This window comes from Loxodonta africana, chromosome 22 (assembly GCF_030014295.1).
Source record: "Loxodonta africana isolate mLoxAfr1 chromosome 22, mLoxAfr1.hap2, whole genome shotgun sequence".
NCBI lineage: Eukaryota > Metazoa > Chordata > Mammalia > Proboscidea > Elephantidae > Loxodonta > Loxodonta africana.
In genome coordinates, this window is record NC_087363.1 from 34,039,179 (window position 1) to 34,059,653 (window position 20,475).

The window sequence follows — 20,475 nt, forward strand, 5'->3', positions numbered from 1 at the left end:
AGTGCCTACTATGTTCTAAGCACTAGTTGGGAGCTAAAAATAAAAATGGCTATTATTTATTGCTCCATTACCATACACTAGCCATTTATACTTATGTTCTAACCCTTACAGAAATCTCTGCAAGATTGGCATTCTCATCCCCATTTCGCAGATGGCAAAACAAGCTGAGGGAGGGGAGAGGCTGGCCAAAGCTCACAGAGTAAAGAGCTGAAAAAGGACACGCCCAGCCCAGCTCATTCCAAAGCCTGTGCTCTTTAACAAGGTGGGGAAGAACTACAGCTCATAAAAATCTCGTTCTTGGTCCATGTCTGTCTCCACCCCACACATAGGCTCTGAGGGCAGGGGTAGCTGGACTCCCTCCTCTCTACTTCCCAGCAGCAGCCCCGAGCCACACACCAGCCAATTCCTTGGCTGAACAAAGTAAGTGACACTGAGCCTTCCCCAGGGCTCAGGACATCCAAGGGGACCAGCCTGAAGCTACCACCCAAGCATTCCTGCACAACCTTCACATTGATACCTTCTGCTCCTTTTTCTTTTTATTAAAAAATAGATCAAGAAAATATACATACTTTAGCCCATCACCACAGTGGCTCTGAGGAGGGATGGGAGCAGAGGGTAACGAGGGCCAGACTAGCCCTGGGCGCAAGGCTTTGGAGAAAGGAGGTACCCTCAGCCAGCTGAACCAGGCCTGGCCCTGAGGAATTCACCTCTGGGGCCAAATGCTGAGCAAGGTGAGGGATGAGAGAGGAGGAGGGTCCCAGGCAGAGCAGGGGGCCAGGAGGGCAGGAAGAGGCCTCCAGCCCAGAGTGAAGGGGCCTGGCACAGAAGATTCTGGCCTTGTCCTTTTCCACCCTGAACTCTGCTCCTAGGCCTCCTCTCCAGTCTGTCCCCCACAGGCCCTTGCAGGTCCCCCACCCCAGCGGCCACCCTCAGGCATTGAGAGTCTTCCAGCGTTCACTGTCTGTGCTGTTAATACTGCCTGTGTGGCATGGCATGGAGGCCACGTCGTCCAGGTAGGCAACACCACTGGCCGAGTCAAACTGTGTGCTTGAGTACCAGGCGGCAGAGGCCCCCACAGCTCCTGGGGCTTCCAGGCCCTCCCGCCGGGCCACCGCATAGGGCTGGGGCAGGTGCATGTCTGGCTCCTCTGTCTCATCCACTTGGCATTTGTAGGAGAAGAGGATCTTGGGCTCGGAGCTGGTGGAGGAGAGAAGCAGGGGGAGCCTCGCCATGTGGCTCAGGAAAGGCCTCCCTCCCTGGGCAAAGAGGCCATCAGGTATGGAAGGAAACACAGTAAGAGCTGCCTAAACACCCACCCCAAGAAGTCCCACATTGCTTAGACTCCAGAGTCAAACCGGCCTAGTTATGAAACCCTGACCCTCCTACTCCTGGCTGGGTGAACTTGGGCACAAAACGTCTGTGCCATCAAATGGTACGCTCTGACTTCATTAGCCTCTTTGTGGAGGATGAACACAGGTAAATTACAAGCTTAACCAGTCTCTGGCACAAAGTGCCCAGTAAACACTGGCTGTGATCTCACGCTTGCCTCTGTGACCCCTGCAGCTCTTACTACTATACACTTCAGCTTAGCCAGCCACTCAGTTCCCAGGATGACTCTTTGAGGTAGAGGTCATTGTGCCCATTTTACAGAATGGAGCCTGAGGCTCAGGGAGATCATTGTGTGTGCAAGCTCACACAGAGCTCACAGGTGGGGCTGGGGCTCAGTCCCCACTCTGAAGTTGGTGCTGACCCACCTCCAACGCCCTCTTCCATCTTACCCACACGGGAGGTAGATCCCCCATCAGCCTCAGACCTGGCAGTAGGGAGGCCCAGAGTCAGAGCCCAATGCCACAGAGCCTCAGCATCCTTCTCCCTGATACTCCCCCAAACACAAGCGCACAAGAGCGCAACCCACCCATATACTCAAAAACACACGGACTTCCCACCCAACCCACTACCCCAGCTGGAACACCAGCTCCTGAGGGCAGGGATCTGTGTCTACTTGTTCCCTGCTGTGTCTGATGGTGGCACCAGTGCCTGGCACCTACTCGGTAGGTTCTCACTGAACGCTTGCTGAATGAATGAGTTAACCATGCTACATGAAAACCAGCAAGTGCAGAAAAATGTGCACAGCCGCTATTTCTTTGGTGGTTAGGATGTACATGCGTGTGGGCGTTGCATATGTGTACATGTATACGTGCACACACATACACACCCGCCGTCCGCTTTGTTCGGCTCCAAAGCTCTGACACGCGCATGCGCAACCTGTCCCCTGCGGAAAGCGTGGCTACGCCGGCAGCCAGACGGGGGAGCCCACGAGCCTCTAGGCCAGGAATCCAGCCACAACCCCAGTTCCCGGCCCTGGTTCCTGACCTCAGCACCCCCGCAGGGGACTCACCCAAAGAAGCCTCGGAGAAAGGTCACATAGATGAGGGGCGCAAAGAAGCTGAAGTAGAGGAAAGTGGTGGCGTCCACACAACTAAGGGGTAAGGGGAAGATGGCTAGTCAGGGGCGAGTCCGGGAGGTGGCCCTCACGCCATTGTCCCCTCCCACCGTGCCCCCATCCGGGACTGGACCGCACACCTGGGTGCCCCGGTCAGACTCAGTCGCCCCACCGCCCCCATCCCGGCCTCACCCCTACACGTGGATGGATGCCCCCCTTCGCCACCCCACCTACCAGAGCCCCTCGATGATGTCAGCACAGAGCAACGCGCTACCCAGTCCTTGGAGCAGGTTGAGCAGCGCCAGGATGCCCGCGTACACGTAGAAGCTCCTCCGTGCTGTGGGGCGGGGGCGTGAGGTCCTGCCCTTGCCAGGGTGAGGCTCTGCCTCCCTCACCATCCACCCTTCATCCCCAGTGTGACGCCTGGGACTCCCTCTCCCCCCACCCAGTTCTCCAGCTCCAGATCATAGTGGCCAAAATAGAGCCCCCAACCCTGCGCCCAGCAGCTCACAAGGCAGGGAGATGCGGTCTTTCAGTGGGGTCTTGGGGAGAACAACCACCAAAGAGTAGACCTGCAGATACAGAGCAGGGCTAAGACGGGTGTTAGGGACCACCTGCCCACACCCTAACCCCAGGGCCAAGGCACTGCCCCCAAACCCCAGGTCCCAGCCATAACCCAGCCACTCCAGGGGGCCCAGGCCCAGACCTCAGCCTCTGCCTCACCAGGAAGAAGAAGCAGGAGCTGACCAGCCAGAACTGGCGGCCCCCGTGCCCATAGATGTTGAAGTCCTCAGCTGAGAGATGAGCATCAGGGTACAGGATCTCCAGCGTCCCCTGCAGGGGCAGGAAGGGAAGGAGAGAGGAGAGAGAATCTTACCAGGCCCCACCACCTGGAAAGCCTTCCCCTCATCTAAAGCCCCCCAGCTCTCCATCACACCACACCCCAGCCCCTCAGCCTGGCCTTTGAGGCTCAGGGCACCTCAGAGTTACCTGCTGCAGCCTATTCTCTGGCCATGCCTTGACCACCTAACTCCAGTGCCCAGAGCCAGTGTAGCCTTGGCCTATGTCCCATGGGCAGGGGAGGGCAAGAGGAGGCAGAGATGAGTAAGGTGCAGCCCCTACTCCCACTGAGAAAGGGGCCACTAGACCCAACCAACTTGACGGCACCTAACAACAGACCCATGTTTCTCGGTGTGGCCTGCAGACCTGCATTTTCGCCACCTGGGCTGCTTGTGAAGCGTCTGGTTCCTGGACCCAACTGACCCTCTGGACCAGAATCTCTGGGAGAGGCTGGCAAACCTTCCTTGTTATCAAACACCCAGGAGGTTTCTTATGTGCATTTAAAGCTCGAGAAACGTCCTTCTGATAAGCCTGGCCCCAGCCCAGGAGGCCTGTGTATGGCCCTCAGTGACCCACTGCCTCCGCCAGGAAGTCCCGTTACCTGGGTGACAGAGTAGGCTAGGGACAGTACTGTGGTGATGGCCAGCACCCGCTTGATGCTTGACTTGCTCTCCAGATGGCCTGGAAGAAACGTGCCGGTCCGTCAGCTTAAGTGGCTGTGTCAGGGTCCACCCCCAGCTGGGGGAGGAGAGGAGGGCATTGGCCCCGTCCCAGAGCCCCAGGGGCACACGTACCAAAGGCGAGGCCCAGGATGACCACACTCAGCTCGATGGCTAACAGGAAGAAGCGGGTGATCTCCCACAAGATCTGCGCACACAGTGGGCAGAGCATCAGCCTGGGTGCCCAGTCCGCCTCTCCCTGTACCCAGCACCCCTCCCTTCTCGTCCATCAGTGGGCCCAGACACACCTTGTCAGCAACAGTAGCAGCATCCGAGGTGCTGACCGTCATGGACACCACAGCCCGGGCAATGCCCACCAGTGCCACCACGAACACCTGGTAGGGCAACGGACGGAGTGGAGGGGCAGAGTCGGGGACCAAGAGCCCCTGGGTACTACAGACATACACCCCCACACCCCACACCCTACACCTACAGGAGCCTCTGACTTCTCCAGAAGGGAGGATTTCAAACTAAACAGAACATCACCAAGGGGAGAGTCAGGTGGGGATCAGGGAGGCAAGCAGAGCTCCAAGAGCTGGGATTTCCACAGCAGGAAGACCCACAATGCTGCGAGACCTCAGCCTGGCCCTCCCTCTCCTGGCTCAGTTTCCTGGCTAGCACTGATGTCCACAGCTTCCAAGGCCCTTGAAACAAAACAGGAGCCAGAGTGGTTAGGAGAGTTGGGCATGGGGCGAAGACTGCTCAGGTTCAAATCCCAGCATTTGCTCCCTGGCTCTGTGGCCTCAGGCTAGTTAAACGTACCTCTGTGCCTCAGTTTCTTCAACTATAAAATGGGAGTTGTTGGAAAGATCAAATGGATTAATATATATAGCAGAAGAGTGCCTGGCCCCAGTGAGGACTAAGTACATGATGACAGTTAGTGTTATCACTCATGGTTTTAATTCTGAGACCCCTGGGGCTCAGGAAAAGGTGGCTACTGAGAAGAGGCTTCAAAGACCCTGGGGTAAGCTGCCGGCACCAGGTTTTGTGAAAGCATTCTGTGCTCAGCATAGGATTTTGTCTGTGTGGTTCCAAGTGAGGCTGACCCCATGACTCCTGGCTTCAGGGACTGGCCTGTGACCTTGGGCTGGCCGGTCAGTGCATGCCATTCTCCTAGCCTCAGGACAGCTCAGGGATAGGGTGGGGCCCAGAGAAGTCTAGGACAAGTCAGACCCAGGACATGTGGTGCACTCAGAAGCTGGGCTGCTGGGGCTGCCTTGCTGCCTTGAGGGCAGAGCCTGCCAGAGAGAAGCTAAGCTGAGAGGGAGACAGACTGGAAGGCCTCGCTGAGCACCTAAATCCAGCCAGGCCTGAAGCCCTTGAACTTCTCAGTTCCCAAGTCAGCACTTTCTCTCTGACCCCTGTGATTTAAGCTGGGTTTTCTTTTTTTTTTTTTTTTTTAACATTGGGTTTTCTGACACATACAAACCCAGAGAGCCCAGATTCATACACATGCCAGCCTCTGTGCCATGAAAGCAGGGTCCAAGCCCTGGGGAGGCTACCTCCACTCAGCAGGGCAGGCTGCAGAAAGCAACAATGGCTGAGTGCTGACTGTATGCCAGGCTCCCGCTGGGCTGGAACTCTGCAGGCTGCCTCATTTGGTGCTCACAACAATGCCACAAGCCAAAGCACATTCATCCCATGTTACACAGGTGGGCATCGAGGCCCAGAGAGGCCAAGCCACTGGCCAAAGTCACTTTAGGGTAAGGACCCAAGAGCAAGCAGCTGAGGCAGCACGGACTCCCCTGGACCTGCCATATGTTCCTGGGCATTAATTAGCCCTGGGTCCCTTCTTCCTGCCCATTCCCCCAGAAAGGGCATCTGTCTAGCATCCAATGAGTGCTCAATATCTGCTGAATAAATACGTAAATGAGTAAACGGTCAGAGGGGCAGCAGAAGAGAAGCAGGGAAGAAAGTAGGCCTCAGTTCCCACCCCTGCCCCTCCACCTGCTCACGAGAAGGGGAGGGGCTCCAGTGGGTCGTGGCCTCCAGGGTCCCCACGCCCCTTCACTTGCCTCTCTGCCTGCCCACTGCCCACTCTTCTGACCTGGTAAGTTCTGAACCAGACCACAAACAAGGCTCCATGGGAGCCACACAGCTCTAGGGGTGGTTCCTAAGGGTCGCAGAGAGGGCTGTGGTCAGGCCCTCCCCTCCTAAGCAGGGAGGAGAGCCCCAAAGGAAGGGAGCTGGACAGCCAGCACCTGGAGCCACCCTCTCAACCACAGCCCTGACAACAGCTCAGGCAACATGCCACAAGATCACCAACAGAGGATAACACAGGCTCACCCAGAGGCAAGAAGTCTGCACCAAAGAGGTCTCAGGAGCATGGGGATGGATGGAAGGACGGACAAATGGCTAGATGGAGGCTAACCGAAACCAAACCCACTGCTGTTGAGTCGATTCCGACTCACAGAGACCCCAAAGAACAGAGCAGAACTGCACCATAGGGTTTCCAAGGCTGTACATCTTTACGGAAGCAGACTGCCACATCTTCCTCCTGTGGAGTGGCTAGTGGGTTCGAACCTCTGACCTTTGGTTAGCAGCAGAGCATTTTAACCACTGCACCACCAGCGCTCCAGATGAAAGTTCCAAAAGACCAAACCCATTGCCACTGAGTCCATTCCGACTCATAGCAACCCTATGGGACAGAGTAGAACTGCCCCATAGGGTTTCTAAGGAGCAGCTGATGGATTCGAACTGCCAACCTTTTGGTTAGCAGCCAAACGCTTAACTACTGTGCCACCAGGGCTCCAGATAGAGGCTACAGGGGCCTTTTTTCCCCAGCCAGCATCCATTCTCCTTTCCTCTAGGAATAATTTCCCAATTTTCTTTCAGGGACCACCTCCCCTCCCACCCTTCCAGTCCATGCAGTCTGGCTGAGTTGACCGTACCCTCCCAGCTCCAAAGTACCCCTTTCCTTGCTAGCCACTGTGACTGGTTCAGGGAAAAGCATGTGATCCAAACTGGGACAATCAGAGAGAACTCCAGGTCTACACTGGAACCACCAGGAGAGATACTCTGTTGGAGTGGGTAGGGAGGCAGGGTGGCCATATTTGACTCCATATGGGGAGAGATCATCTGAGATAAGGCCAAAGCAGAGCAGAGATGCAGAGACACAGTTCTGGTGACATCATTTAATCCCGGGATCCCTCCATACCTGAAGCTGGAGTTTTTCATTACAGGAGGTGGTTAATTCTCTTTTTTGCTTAACACAGTTGGAGTTGAGTTTTCTGTTACTGATTGGGGTGAACTCACCAGGATATAGAAGGTGATAAAAATGGGGCTGGAGGTAATTCGGATCTTGGCCCGAGCGAGTGGAAGCTTCCAGAGCAGGAAGATGAAGAAGAGCACATTGGGGATGAGCAGCAGGAGGTCCCAGTACCGGACCCTAGCAGATGGGTACAGAGGCTGGCTCACCAGCGGGTTGTGTATGCACCCTACCCCCAACACACGCCCTGGGAAAACCCACTCACGCACACAACCAGCCCGCCAACAGGGCTGTGACCCCTCACCTAGAGGAGCCAATGTCTTCATAGAGGAGCAGCAGACAGCGGTGAGGCACGCTGATGTTCGGTGCCAGGGGTGGGGCCAGCGTTGTGCTGCCATTGGCCCAAATCACCTCCTCCAGGGTGACCATCCCGCCAGCAGCCAGCCCTGGGGGAGTGAGAGGCGCTCTGTTAGCAGTGCCAGAGCCATGTGACCCTGGGCCCTGCCCTCCTGCCTCCCAAGTCAACACCCTCCCTCTGAGCCCTGTGATTTCAGTTGGGTTTTCTGACACATACTCTCTGGCCCAGAATAAAACACTCTCTCCCATTCTGGACAAATGCCCCCGCTGCCCTACCCCTGGGAGCTCTGCTCCCACCTGCTGGGTGGGGGGCAAGGTGGGGAGCTCCCACACCCATCATGACCCAATCCTTTGGACGGGAGCCCAGTCTATGTCTCAGACTCTATCTAGTGACCCCAAATAATAGCAAAAGCCACCACCATTCACTGAACATGTCTGTGTGCCAGGCATAGCAGCATGAGCTACTTGGCACCACCCCATTTAATCCCCTCAGTCCTGGGTGCCAGGGGTAGAGGGGCAGGGGAGAGAGCTGACCCTCTCATACCCCAGCCAGGCCTTACCACCTTGACCTCTCTGTGCCTCCGTTTCCCCCTGTGGAATGGTGGCAACCACAGTGTCCACCTCACGAGGTTGTGGTGAGAATGGAGTAAGATAACTGGTGTGAAGCACTCCAACTGCACCAGCATGTGTTCTCAGGAACTATTAGCTGTGGTCCCAGCCCCCCATACGGACGCGGAACTGACTCAGAGTGACTTTCATGAGGTCACATGGCCGCCACGTGGCACAGCTGGGCATCGGACACAACTCGGTTTGACCCTCAAGCCCTTGTCCCTCTATGCTGCTACCCTGGTAAGGCAAACACAAAGGAGGGGATGTTGGGCTGTGCCCAGGAGATCTCCAAGTGGAGACGAGAGCACAAAAGCTGGGGCGCAGCTGGAGCAGTCAGGGCTGAGCCCATGGGCCAAGTACCCACATGTGCCTCTGCTCAGAGAACGAGAAGGTCAAGAGTCCAGCCTGGAAGACAGCGAGCTGGCAGTCTGGGGTCCTGGGAAACAGTACAGAGTCACTCTGGGATGGGGACTGATGGAGTGGCTGGAAAACCAGGACACAGGCTCTCGGGCCACAGAGGACTCTTGTGGACAACAGCAGAGGAGCTGCACCCACTCTGACAGCAGCAGGGCTGAGGGTGGGCAGTTCAGGAGAGAGCACAAGGCAATCTAGGTGCCAGGACACAGCCGGGAATAGGACAGCCCAGGCCCTGCTCTCATAGGGCCTTCACTCTGGGAAAGGCAGGCTGACAATATGCACAAAAACCCGTATGTAAAAAGACAAATTTAGTGGTAAGAAGGAAATAAAACAGAAGAGTGGAACAGAATGACGGGGAACACAGTAGAGACAGCTAAGGGTCCCCCAACACCCACCCTTCCCTATAGTAGCAGAACCCTTGGATTTTAGCTAGCACATGGTTTCCCAGAACAATGACTACTTTTCTCAGCCTCCCTCATAGCTGGGTGAGGCCACATGACTGAGTTTTATCCAATGGGACATGAGCAGAGTGATGCAATGCCCTTCTCCCTTCCCATTGGCTGGAATAAGGATGTGGTGGTGGGTGTAGAAGCAGCCATCTTAGACCATGAGATACAGGCCAAATGGTGAAGAGAACAGCAATATGAAAGGTGGCTGGGCCCCTCCACGATGAAGCTGCCATGCAAGTCCTGGGCAGCTGTACCCAGGCTGTTAACTGACAGACAGAAGTCATTTCCTACCTTGTTATCTTGGTCTTGTTTCAACAGCTAAACCTTAATCTCAATGTATATAGGGGTGGTGCTTTGGACTGGATAATCAGATAAGGCCTCTCTGACAAGGTGACATCCTCACTGAGATCTAAGTAATTGAGGAGCCAACCTTGGGAAACTCTGAACAAAGAGCATTCCAGCAAGAGGACAACAAATGCAAAGGCCCTGAGGTAGAAACAGGCTTGACCTGTTCACAGGGCAAAAAGCAAGCCAGCGTGACTGGAGATAGGATTAGGAAGGCTTCCAAGCCAGGGCAAGGTCACAGGGGGCCGTGTGACCACATATAGTATGATCTCATTCTGAGCACAAGGTCAGTGTTACCGGAGGGAGGTGACTGGACCTGATTTACACGTGAAGGTTGCCCTGGCTGCTGTGTAGGAATGGGTGAGACCAGCGAGGTGCTCCTGTGACAACAGTCCAGGAGAGATGACAGTGGGGTTGAGTAGAGGTGCCTTTGGGACCAAATGTAGGGAGGGAGAAAGGAGGGCAATGAGGCATGGGATCTGGCCGAGCCCGTGGATATTTATAACCATGAAGCCCACACTGTCAGTGGCATCCCCACCAGACACTGTCTTCTTTTCCCTTGCTAATAAACTATTCTGTTCGAGGATCCCTGCATAAGGCCCTGTGTTCAGGGCAAGGCTGCTCCCCTGCCTCAGAAGCAAATCCATTCATTTACGTCTGGGGGTGGGGCAGGTAGAGAGCGCGCGATATACTCAGCAGGGCCCAGGTGCTGGAAGCCCAGTGACTGTGGTAGGCTGCTATGGAGTTTTTGTGCACAGGGTCCTGGGCTGCCCAACATCCCGCAATGCATGGGACAGTCCACAAAGTGAATTGTCACCCTCCCAGAGTGCCAGCGGCACCAGCAGAGACGCTCTGTCAAAGCCAAGAAGGAGCTGGTAAGGCCAGGGGAAAGTTTCTGTCCAGGAGAAAGGCCCTCTTTCTGTATCTGGATGTGGCTGTTGAGGACATGTTGTCTGGAACTGGAGCTGCCACCTTGCACCCACATAAGACCCACTGTGCAGAGCATGGGGAAGCTGAAGGGTGAAGGAGGTACAATGCCTCCTTACTACTTCTGGTGATTATTGAGAACATGAATGGCCCCCAGGAAGGAGAGAGACCCTGAAGCCCCCTCCCCTCCCCATCACCTGTTGTCAGGCCAAGCCCAGAGGAGCGCACTTCTGGTCCTAGCAGCCCAGCATAAGGTCTGGCCCAGGACAGAACACCAGGGAGGCAAGGAGCGGCAGGGTGGGGGATGCATGCCAATCACCCAGCAGCCACCCTGAATCTAAGCCGTCGCTTGTGGTTATGCAGATAAACAGGGGCTGTGAGTAGGGGAAGCGGGAGGAGCCAGGTAGAGTACGGAGTGGGGGGACAGCGTGGGCTTCTCTTGGTTTTGCCTGTCTAGCATCCACTCCCAACTGCTTTCTTCTAGGGGAGCCTCCTGATAGTACCCTGTTTTCCTGTAGGGGAACCTCAGCTCCCCTAGTTTCATCTGTGACGTTTAGGAAACTTTGACTCCACCCCTTTAGAGTACCAGGGAATGTGCATGTGATCCAAGACTGGCCAATCAGGATGTTCCACTGCCCTGGCCAATGAATATTAGCAGAGATTTTTGTTGGGCTTATCCTGCAACTGATACTGTCTTTCTGCTGAGCTCACTAAACCAGAGCTGCACCACTCTGATCCCATATAAGGAGACCCCTCCTGAGACTAAAGCCAACACAGAGGACAGCAGAGCAGAGAGGCAGGTAGAGATAGATACTGATGAGCTTATGTGGGCCCCTGGATCCAGCCACACCTGAAGCCAGTCCCACTCTTGGACTTTTTTGCTTATGCCAATTTTAGCCTGATTTCTCTAATTTACAATAAAAAAAAAAAAAAAATGTCCAGCTAAAACAGGTCACAGAGTTGGGCAGACCTGAATTGTACTTCTGGCTCTGCCAAGTGCTTGCTGTGTGACCATGGGTGAGTCATTTCACCTCTCTGAGTCTCACTGGGACAAGAACACCTACCTAACAAGGCTGTCGTAAGTATCAAAGAAAACCAGAGACGTAAATGTCCACAAAGCATCACCCATCCAAGGGCAATTGCTGTTTTTCTTAACCAGAGCAGAGATGGGGGATCAGGGGTATTTGGTCCACAAGTTCCAGGGCTCCTTTTGAAGCTGCAGTTGTTGTGGGGGTCTGAGATGAGGCAGGAGAGGGGTCACTGATCCCAGCCTGTGCCTGACCCTGTGCTAAGCACTTGACAAGCTGTGTCTCCTTTAAGCCTGACAAATCTCTGAAGTAAGTACTTCTGCTCTCCCCCCTGAGAGGGTCAGGGAGAGGAAGTCATCTGCCAAGGCTCTCTGTCTCCAGAGCCCAGGCCCCCAACCAAGAACTTGCCAGGCATGCTGCTCTGGGCCTCAGTTTCTCCACCTGTGGTGCAATGCATCTGCCTGATCCAGCGCTGGGCTTCTCAAACCTGAATGTGCATGGGTTCACCTGGGGGCTGTTACAAGGCCAATTCTGATCCAGCAGGTCCGGGGTGGGGCTGCAAGTCTGTATTTCTAACAAGCTCCCAGGTGACCCCGATGCTGCTGGTCCACAGACCACACTTGAGTTATGATATCAACCATAACTGAACTGCCACCGTCAGTGTTCATAATATCACTGAAGTGATAATAAAAAATCATGCAATAACAAATACTTCCTATACGCAGATACAGTGCCAGGTGCTTTATGCGTGCTAACTCACCTAATGATCACACCAACCTGTGAGTAGAGGGATCAATTACTGGCCCCGTTTTACAGAGGAGGAAAGCAGAGGCACTGAGGAGTTAAGTTCCTGGCCTTCTCTCTTTTCTTAGCTAGACAAATGGTGCTGTACACCCATACCATCCCCTGCCCCCCAGTGGTGTTCGCTGCTCTTCCCTTGGGTGAGCCCCTGGCCGGAGGGAGGGACAGAGAAGTAAGAAGGGTTGGCAGGCTCCAGAAAAAGGGGAAGGTGGGAGGGAGGGCAGACATGGGGCAGGGAGGGATGGATCCTAGCCAGTCAGAGAACAAGGTGCTTCTCAGAGGAGGTGGCTGTGGTATGTTAGTATCCATGGGGCAACCCCAGGACTCTGGGCAGGGAAACAGGAACGCACTGTTTCTTCACCCAGGAGAGAGTCTCCGACCTCAATAACATACCAGAGGCCAACTCCCCACCCACTGTGCCACCTTCCTTCTCCCTCCATGGCCCACCTGTGGGGCAGGATGACCCTGTGGTCATGCATGTGCTGGACCTGCTGTGGGCTCTGGGACAATAGCCTCCCCTCTCTGGGCCTCAGCTTTCCCATCTCTCATCTGTGCAATGGGCCTGAACAAAGCTGGCCCAGAGCTCCTGGATGGGAAAACCCTGGGGGAGGGAGAAAGCCCTGAGCAGAGGAGGGGGCTGTGCTTATTCATTATTGCCATAACCTCCCTCAGTGCTAACGACCCCTAGGAGACTGATGAGCTTTCAAATCTTGGAACCAAAACAGGATAAGGAAGGCTTCATAGAACAGAGACTAGCTTCCCTTTGACTCTGCCCCCCCCCACCACCCTTATCTTTCAGCCTATGGATGAGGGGGACACTGTCCTGGAGAAGCTGCCCCCTTGTAAACCTCCAAACGCAAGGGCAGGGGTCCCCAGAAGGAAGCGGAGGAGCCTGACTCCTGCCCCACTCAAGGCCCAGCTATGTGCAGTCTAACCAGGACCCTGCCTGGGATAGACAGACAGTAAACAAGTAACCAACAAGCAGGGCCAGTTTGGACAGAGGCTGAGTGCTGACAAGAAAGCACAAGGTGGGGTGGCCTTGAGATAGCTGAGGGCTTCTCTGAGGAGGTGACAACAGAGCTGAGCCTGGAATGATAAGAAAAGGGTGGAGGCGAGCAGGCACAGGGTGCAGCAAGCACTGAGGCAGGAGTAAGGTGGAAAGTGGAGGAGTGAGGCAAAGGTGGCCAGGGGCCTGTCTAAAGTGGCCCTGCTTACTGGCTACTTGTTTACCGTCAGTCTACCCCAGGCAGGGTCCTGGTCAGTCTGTGCATGGTCTGACCCCTAGAACAGAGCCTAGCATTTGATAAATCCTCGGTAAAATTCTACATACTGAGCAAATGAATCTGCAGCGCAGAGCAGCCAAGCCCTTCTGGGGAATGAGGGAAAGATTCGTCGGCAAGGCCACCCCGAGTCCATCGGAAGCAGAGTCCTGAGCCCTCAAGATGGCCCCTCAGGAAGAGTGAGGCCCTGGCAGAGCTGCAGCCTCTAGCTTATAAATAACATCGCCCTGCCCTTTGAAGCCCTGCCCTGTCACCCCGTTTGCGAGTAGGGACACTGAGGGTAGGAGGTTTTCAGCGTAGATCTCTCCCAGCACAGCCCAAGCTCCAGGGTCCAGAAGCAAACCTCACCGGGCACGGCCCAGACCCCGCTGCCCTGGAGGAAGCAGGCGCCCTGTCCTCGTGCGCTGTGTGGATGGATGGGCACTCGGCTCCCTGCGCCCGCGCCTCTGGGACTCCGGCCGCGCCGCCAGGGCCCTTCAGCCCGGAGTAGAGAAGGGCCACTCCAGCAGAGAGGAGAGGGGCACGAGGCCCCACTCAGCTGAGCAGCAGCTCCCCACCAGCCTTGGAGGCTGTCGGTGCCACTGTTGCGGGAGAGCCTGGAGGCGCCGGTGGCTCCGGGGCTCCCCGGCAGTGCGTATCCGGCGGCGCCCCTGCGCTTGCAGGAGCTGCGGAGTCCCTGTTTGCTTTGGGGGCTCACCGCCCAGCAAGGGTAGAGGGCAGGCTGTAGGGGCTCATCCCGTTGCGGGGGGCGGGCCTCTCTCTAGCTGTGTCACGAATCGGGCGAGAGGATCCCCCTTACCTGAGGGCCCGGGTCGGGCCGCCCATTCGCCGCCGCCGGTGCGCGGACCGGGCCCAGGCCGGGACTCCGGCCTCCAGCGCCCGGGGGAGGAGCCGGGCCAGGGAGCGTCGCTCAAGAGTCGCGGGTGGCCGGCTGGCTCCGCGGAAATTGAGGAATAGACTGGGAGGGAACAAGACGGTCAGCGCCCGGGGTCCGCCGGCCCCAGGACACCGTGCAAGCTTTCGCGGCAGCGGCGACTTGGAAGGCAGGCCCGTCCTTTTCGTCCAGCCCAAACTGTGAAAACAGCAGTAGTCCCTCCTTGTAACACAGAGGTCCACCACCCAGCCCCCAGTAACCTATAGGAACCGATTTCCACCGAAAAGAGGACGCAAGCAAGCCGAAGAAGCCAATCAGACCTCCAAGGGGCGGGGCGTCCTGTTCACCTCTTAAAGAGACAGCGCGAAGACGAGGCGGGCGCAGGAACTGTTTCGTTTCTCACCCGGAAAGCAGGCCAGGATCCCGGGCCCGAGAGCCGAGGACGCTGCCTCCTCGCGCCCCCGCGCTTTACAGCTGTCAGCAGCTGTCAACGGGCCAGATGACTGTAGCCGGCGCTCCTCCTCCTGGACGCCGGGCTGTCGCGGGACTGGAGGGTAGAAGGTAATCCTGCCCTCAGCTGTCCTGGGAGGAGCCTCCGGGGACCGCCCCCTCTCGTGGCACCGCCTCAGAAACCCGGTGGTGCCAGCCCTTCCTGGTGACCCCTGGGCACCTGGGCGAAGAAGGAAGAGAAGAGAAAATCCTACCTTGTGAACGATGCATTTCTGTTAGCGTGGCACGCTGCCTAAACGTCCACCATCAAAGGGCACTGGCCTTTACTGAGCACCATCAGGCGCTGATCTTCACAGCAACCTGCGGGAGGTTATTATTAAGAACCTGAGGCTTAGAGAGGTTAAGTGACCTGCTGAAAGCCACACAACTAGGAAGTGACAAAAACAGGACACCGGGGTTTGACACTTTCTCCCTGCCCCCATCTCTGACTTCAAAAATTATTCAGGCCTCCACTCAAAGGCAGCTGCCTCTGGGAAGCCTTCCCTGATTGCCCCTGTCCCTGCTCCACTGGTACCAATCCTATGTTAACTACAGTCTTAGCTCTTCTCAGCCTGCCACTGCTTGATCTGGCCTCCCCTGCCTCTTAGTCCTCATCTCCTACCCAGATGGCCCTCATTTACCATGCTCAGACCACTCTGGCCCAGCTTCTGTTCCTTGACTATGTCAGGCTTGGTCCTGCCTCTGAGTCACTGCACCTGTTCCCTTGCCTGAAATGTGTTCCTGCAGAATTTCCCAAAGCTGGCTCTTTCTTGTCACATCCTCGGAGGGGGATTTCTCCACACCCTGGCTAAAGCAGCAGTCCAGTCTGTATGACGTAATGCTCTTTATTTCCTCCAGAGTACTTACCACTACCTAAAGTTTATTTAATGTACTTGCTTCTCAGTTAACCATCCGTCTCCCCCACAAGAATGTTGCTGTGATGCTTGTCTTACTCCCTGCAGCATCCTGAGGCTATGAGCGCCCCAAGATACACATCCTGGGATAACACAGTTGGGTTGGAAAGAGATTGGGCCTAGTTCCTGTTGTCAGACAGGAAGGTTAGGAAGCAGCCAGCTTGCAATCATTTAGGACTTGGCTTACCTGGGACTTTCCCAGCTGGACGGTGGTCAGGTGTACACAGTATAAGTTTCCGTTTCTGTATTAGCTGGGAAAGACTGGCTCCATGTTGATGCCTGCCTTTATTAATGACCACAGCAGATCTAGCCATGGGAGTCATGGTCTTAAAGCTTTCTGCCAGAACGTTCCGTGCATCACCTCTGCTCACATGTAATTGGCAAGAGTCACATAGCACTGCTTACCTCAAGGGGGCAAGAAACTACCATCTGACCATGGGCCAGGAAGGAAGGGAAATGAAATACTTGTGAACCGGCCTAATACCTCCAACTACCTTTACTATTATGCTTTTTGAGACATATAAGCTTCCTGGAAAAAAAAAAGTTTTCTATTATTATTGCAATACATAATCCTGTATTTCATACTCAACTTTTGGACCCCACATGTAGGTTTCTGTGGGATCTTTTTGTATTTGTGGGATAACTGAGTGTATCCAATACCTCCCCTCCCACCCTGAGGGCAGAAGCAGTGGCTTATTCACTGCAGTATCCCCTACACACAGGACAGAGAGTGACATCAACAAAGATCAATAAATGATAGTTTAATAAATGAAGATCTGATTCCCAAGCTCTGTTCCTTGCCCTACACCAGGCTGAGTGGTGGTCATCTCCAAATCATGGCTGACAGTAGGAGATGCTGCTACAGAGCTGGACTCCCTAACAGCAATGGGGATGAGAGTAATGGGGATCCCAAAATAATAGAAGCCAGTTAGTAGTGTTTAGCCGTCATTACGATCAAGGTCAAAGAGGCAGCCAAGAAGGCTGACTGTATCATTGGAACGGACATACCTGGAAATTGGCAGAAAGCCTCCGCTGGTTCCTTGGTCTGTAGGATGAGAGTTATCTTAGTGGGGAAGGTTAAGGGAAATCCCTGAGAATCCTCCCTCCCGTGACCCACTGCATCAAAACAATATCACACCAGAGAAAATGGCAGAGGGAATGCAGAAATTATCAAACAATATCATTACTATCACAAGCAAGTAAAATTTTGCTGAAGATAATTCAAAAACAGTTGCAGTAGTACATCAACAGAAAACCACCAAAAGTTCAAGCTGGATTCAGAAGAGGACATGGAACGAGGGGTATCATTGCTGATGTCAGATGGATTTTTAAAAAATATTTTTAAATACTTTTTTTAGTCAAGTTGTGCTGACTTTCCTAGTATTGTGTACTGTCTTACCCTTCACCAGAGTTACTACTTACTTGCTATATAGTTAGTGTTTTTCCTTCCCCATCCCTCCATTCCCTTGTAACCATCAAAGATTATTCCTTTCTGTGTGGAAATATTTTCATGTGTTTTTGTAATAGTGGTCTCATACGATATTCGTCCGTTTGTGATTGACTGATTTCACTCAGCATAATGCCTTCCAGATTCATCCATATTGTGAGATCATTATTCTTTATCGTTGCGAGTATTCCAGTGTGTTTATCTACCGTAGTTTGTTAGATGGATTTTGGCTGAAAGCAGAGAATACCAGAAAGATGTTTACCTGTGTTTTAATGACTATGTAAAGGCATTCGACTATGTGGATCCTAACAAATTATGGATAACATTGTGAAGAATGAGAATTCCAGAACACTTAATTGTGCTCATGCAGAACCTGTACATGCACCAAGAGGCCGTCATTCGAACAGAACAAGGGGATACTGCCACGGTTTAAAGTCAGCAAAGGTGTGTGTCAGGGTTGTATCCTTTTATCATACTTATTCAATCTGTATGCTGAGCAAATAATTTTAAAAAATCCAGACCATATGAAGAACAACGGGGCATAAGGATTGGAGGAAGACTCATTAACAACCTGCAATATGAAGCTGACTCAACCTTGCTTGCTGAAAATGAAGAGGATTTGAAGCACTTCTTGATGAAGATCAAAGACTATAGCCTTCAGTATGGATTACACCTCAACATAAAAAAACAAAAATCCTCACAACTGGACCAGTAAGCAACATCATGATAAACAGAGAAAAGATTGAAGTTGTCAAGAATTTCATTTTACTTGGATTCACAATCAATGCCCATGGTAGCAGCAGTCAAGAAATTAAACGACATATTGCATAGGCAAATCTGCTCCAAAAGACCTCTTTCAAGTGTTTAAAAGCCAAGATGTCACTCTGAAAACAAAAGTGTGCCTGACCCAAGCCATGGTATTCTCAATCGCCTCATATACATGTGAAAGCTGGACAATGAATAAGGAAAGCTGCAGAAGAATTGATGCCTGTGAATTATGGTATTGGTGAAGAATACTGAATACACCATGGACTGCCAGAAAATGAACAAATTTGTCTTTGGAAGAAGTACAGCCAGAATGCTCCTTGGAAGCGAGGATGGTGAGACTTCGTCTCACATACTTTGGATGTGTTATCAGGCAGGACCAGTCTCTGAAGAAGGACATCATGGTAAAGTAGAGGGTCAGAGAAAAAGAGGAAAACCTTCAACTCTTGGCTGCAACAGTGGGCTCAAACATAGCAATGATTGTGAGGATGGTGCAGGACCGGGCAGTGTTTCGTTCTGTTGTACATAGGATTGATACGAGTCAGAACCAACTCAACAACACCTAATGACAGTGCCCCCTTGAAGACCTAAAGCATGTAAGGATAGTGGGCTCCATCATATTCCTGTTTAATTCACCAGCCTGACCTTTAAAAACACAAATAATAGCTCTGGTTTGCTGTAAACTCAACCAAGTAGAAATCTCAATTGCAGCGGCTGTGCTGAAGGTTGTGTCATTGCCAGAGTAGATGAACATAGCCTCAGGTACTTGTTGTTAGGTGCTGTAGAGTTGGTTCCAACTCATAGCGACCCAAAACACCACCTGGTCCTGCTCCATGCTTGATATGCTTGAGCCCATTGTTGCAGCCACTATGTCAATCCATCTCACTGAAGGTCTTCTTTTTCACTGACCAAGCATGGTGTCCTTCTCCAGAAACTGATCCCTCCTAATAACACGTCCAAAATATGTAAGACGCAGTCTCACCATCCTTTCTTCTAAGGAGCATTCTGGTTGTACTTCTTCCAAGACAGACTTGTTTGTTTCTTTGGCAGTCCATGGTATATTCGACATTCTTCGCAACACCACAATTCAAAGGTATCAATTCTTCTTCAGTCTTCCTTATTCATCCTCCAGCTTTTGCAAGCATATGAGGCAACTGAAAATACCATGGCTTGGGTCAGGTTCATCTTAGTCTGCAAGGTGACATTTTTGCTTTTCAGCACTTTAAAAACGTCTTTTGCAGCAGCTTTGCCCAATGCAATGCATCTTCTGATTTCTTGACTGCTGCTTCCATAGGTGTTAATTGTGGATTCAAGTAAAATGAAATCCTCAGCACCTTCAATCTTTTGTCCATTTATCATGATGTTGCTTATTGGTCCAGCTGTGAGGATTTTTGTTTTCTTTATGTTGACATGTAATCCATACTGAAGACTGTGGTCTTTAATCTTCACCAGTAAATGCTTCAAATCCTCTTCACTTTCAGCAAGCAAGGTCGTGTCATCTGCATAACACAGGTGGTTAACGAGCCATCCTCCAATTCTGATGCCTCGTTCTTCTTTCATATAGTCCACGCATCTGTCAGTTTGTTGTACCGTGGGGAGTTGTATGTTGCTGTGATGCTGGAAGCTATGCCACTGGTATTCAAATACCAGCAAGGTCACCTTCTGTGGACAGGTTTCAGCTGAGCTTCCAGACTAAGACAGACTAGGAAGAAGGACCCAGTGGTCTACTTCTGAAAAGCATTAGCCAGTAAAAACCTTATGAATAGCAATGGAACATTGTCAGGTATTTAGTATGCTTTTTTCCCATCCCAGTCAGGAACCATTTGCATTCATGGGGAGAGGCAACAGTATACATTTATCGTCTTCCCCCAGACCTATGTGAACTCCCCAGCCTTTGTCATAATATAATCGGAAGGGGACTGGACCATCTGAACATTGTGCAGAACAGTGTTCACTATATTGGTGACATCCTGCTCGTCAGGATGAATGAGCAAGAAGTGACAAGTACTTTGGTAAGGCATAGTGCTCCAGAGGGTGGGCGGTAAACCCTATGAAGATTTGGGGACTTACTACATCAAGTTTGTGGGAGACCAGTGATCTGCGGCATACCAAAACATTACCTCCAGAGTAAAGGACAAATAACTGCATCCTCTAAATGGAGAGAGCCTGAAAGCATTTCCCATGAGAACGAGAACCAGACAAGGATGCCCTTTATCACCGCTCTTATTCAACATCGTGCTAGAGGTCCTAGCCAGAGCAATTAGGCTAGACAAAGAAATAAAGGGCACCCGGATCAGCAAGGAAGAAGTAAAATTATCTCTATTTGCAGATGACATGATCTTATACACAGAAAACCCTAAGGAATCTTCCAGAGAACTACTGAAACTAATAGAAGAGTTCGGCAGAGTCTCAGGTTGCAAGATAAACATACAAAAATCACTTGAATTTCTCTACACCAACAAAAAGAACATCGAAGAGGAAATCACCAAATCAATACCATTCACAGTAGCCCCCAAAAAGATAAAATACTTAGGAATAAGTCTTACCAAAGATGTAAAAGACC

At 52.7% G+C, this 20,475-nt stretch overlaps 1 protein-coding gene across 4 annotated transcripts; it reads right to left on the reverse strand.

The window, feature by feature from the left end:
* Positions 1 to 514: 514 nt before the first annotated feature.
* On the reverse strand, positions 515 to 14,862 carry TPRA1 (transmembrane protein adipocyte associated 1). Of its 4 annotated transcripts, none has more exons than XM_064274790.1 (12): positions 14,701 to 14,862; positions 14,223 to 14,495; positions 7,515 to 7,656; positions 7,258 to 7,390; positions 4,251 to 4,337; positions 4,078 to 4,150; positions 3,885 to 3,964; positions 3,167 to 3,277; positions 2,955 to 3,015; positions 2,678 to 2,780; positions 2,399 to 2,479; positions 515 to 1,197 (listed from the first exon to the last, which is right to left on the reverse strand). In XM_064274790.1, exons 3-12 carry the CDS (start codon positions 7,637 to 7,639, stop codon positions 930 to 932), a joined length of 1,122 nt encoding a protein of 373 aa, XP_064130860.1. In that variant the 5' UTR covers positions 7,640 to 7,656; positions 14,223 to 14,495; positions 14,701 to 14,862; the 3' UTR covers positions 515 to 929. The 4 variants fall into 4 exon arrangements, with proteins under 4 accessions (XP_064130860.1, XP_064130859.1, XP_064130858.1 ...); XM_064274789.1 differs by having other exon boundaries at positions 14,645 to 14,862; XM_064274788.1 differs by having other exon boundaries at positions 14,618 to 14,862.
* Between the last annotated feature and the right edge of the window lie 5,613 nt (positions 14,863 to 20,475).

Bases quoted from the DNA above. Each gene is read 5' to 3' on its own strand.
- TPRA1 (XM_064274790.1), bottom strand. From the start codon at position 7,639: ATGGTCACCCTGGAGGAGGTGATTTGGGCCAATGGCAGCACAACGCTG. The intron at 3,278-3,884 runs GTAACGGGACTT...CTGCCCCTGCAG, and splicing joins TAGCCTACTCTGTCACCCAG to GGGACGCTGGAGATCCTGTA. The intron at 1,198-2,398 runs GTGAGTCCCCTG...CTCCTCCACCAG, and splicing joins TTTCTCCGAGGCTTCTTTGG to CTCCGAGCCCAAGATCCTCT.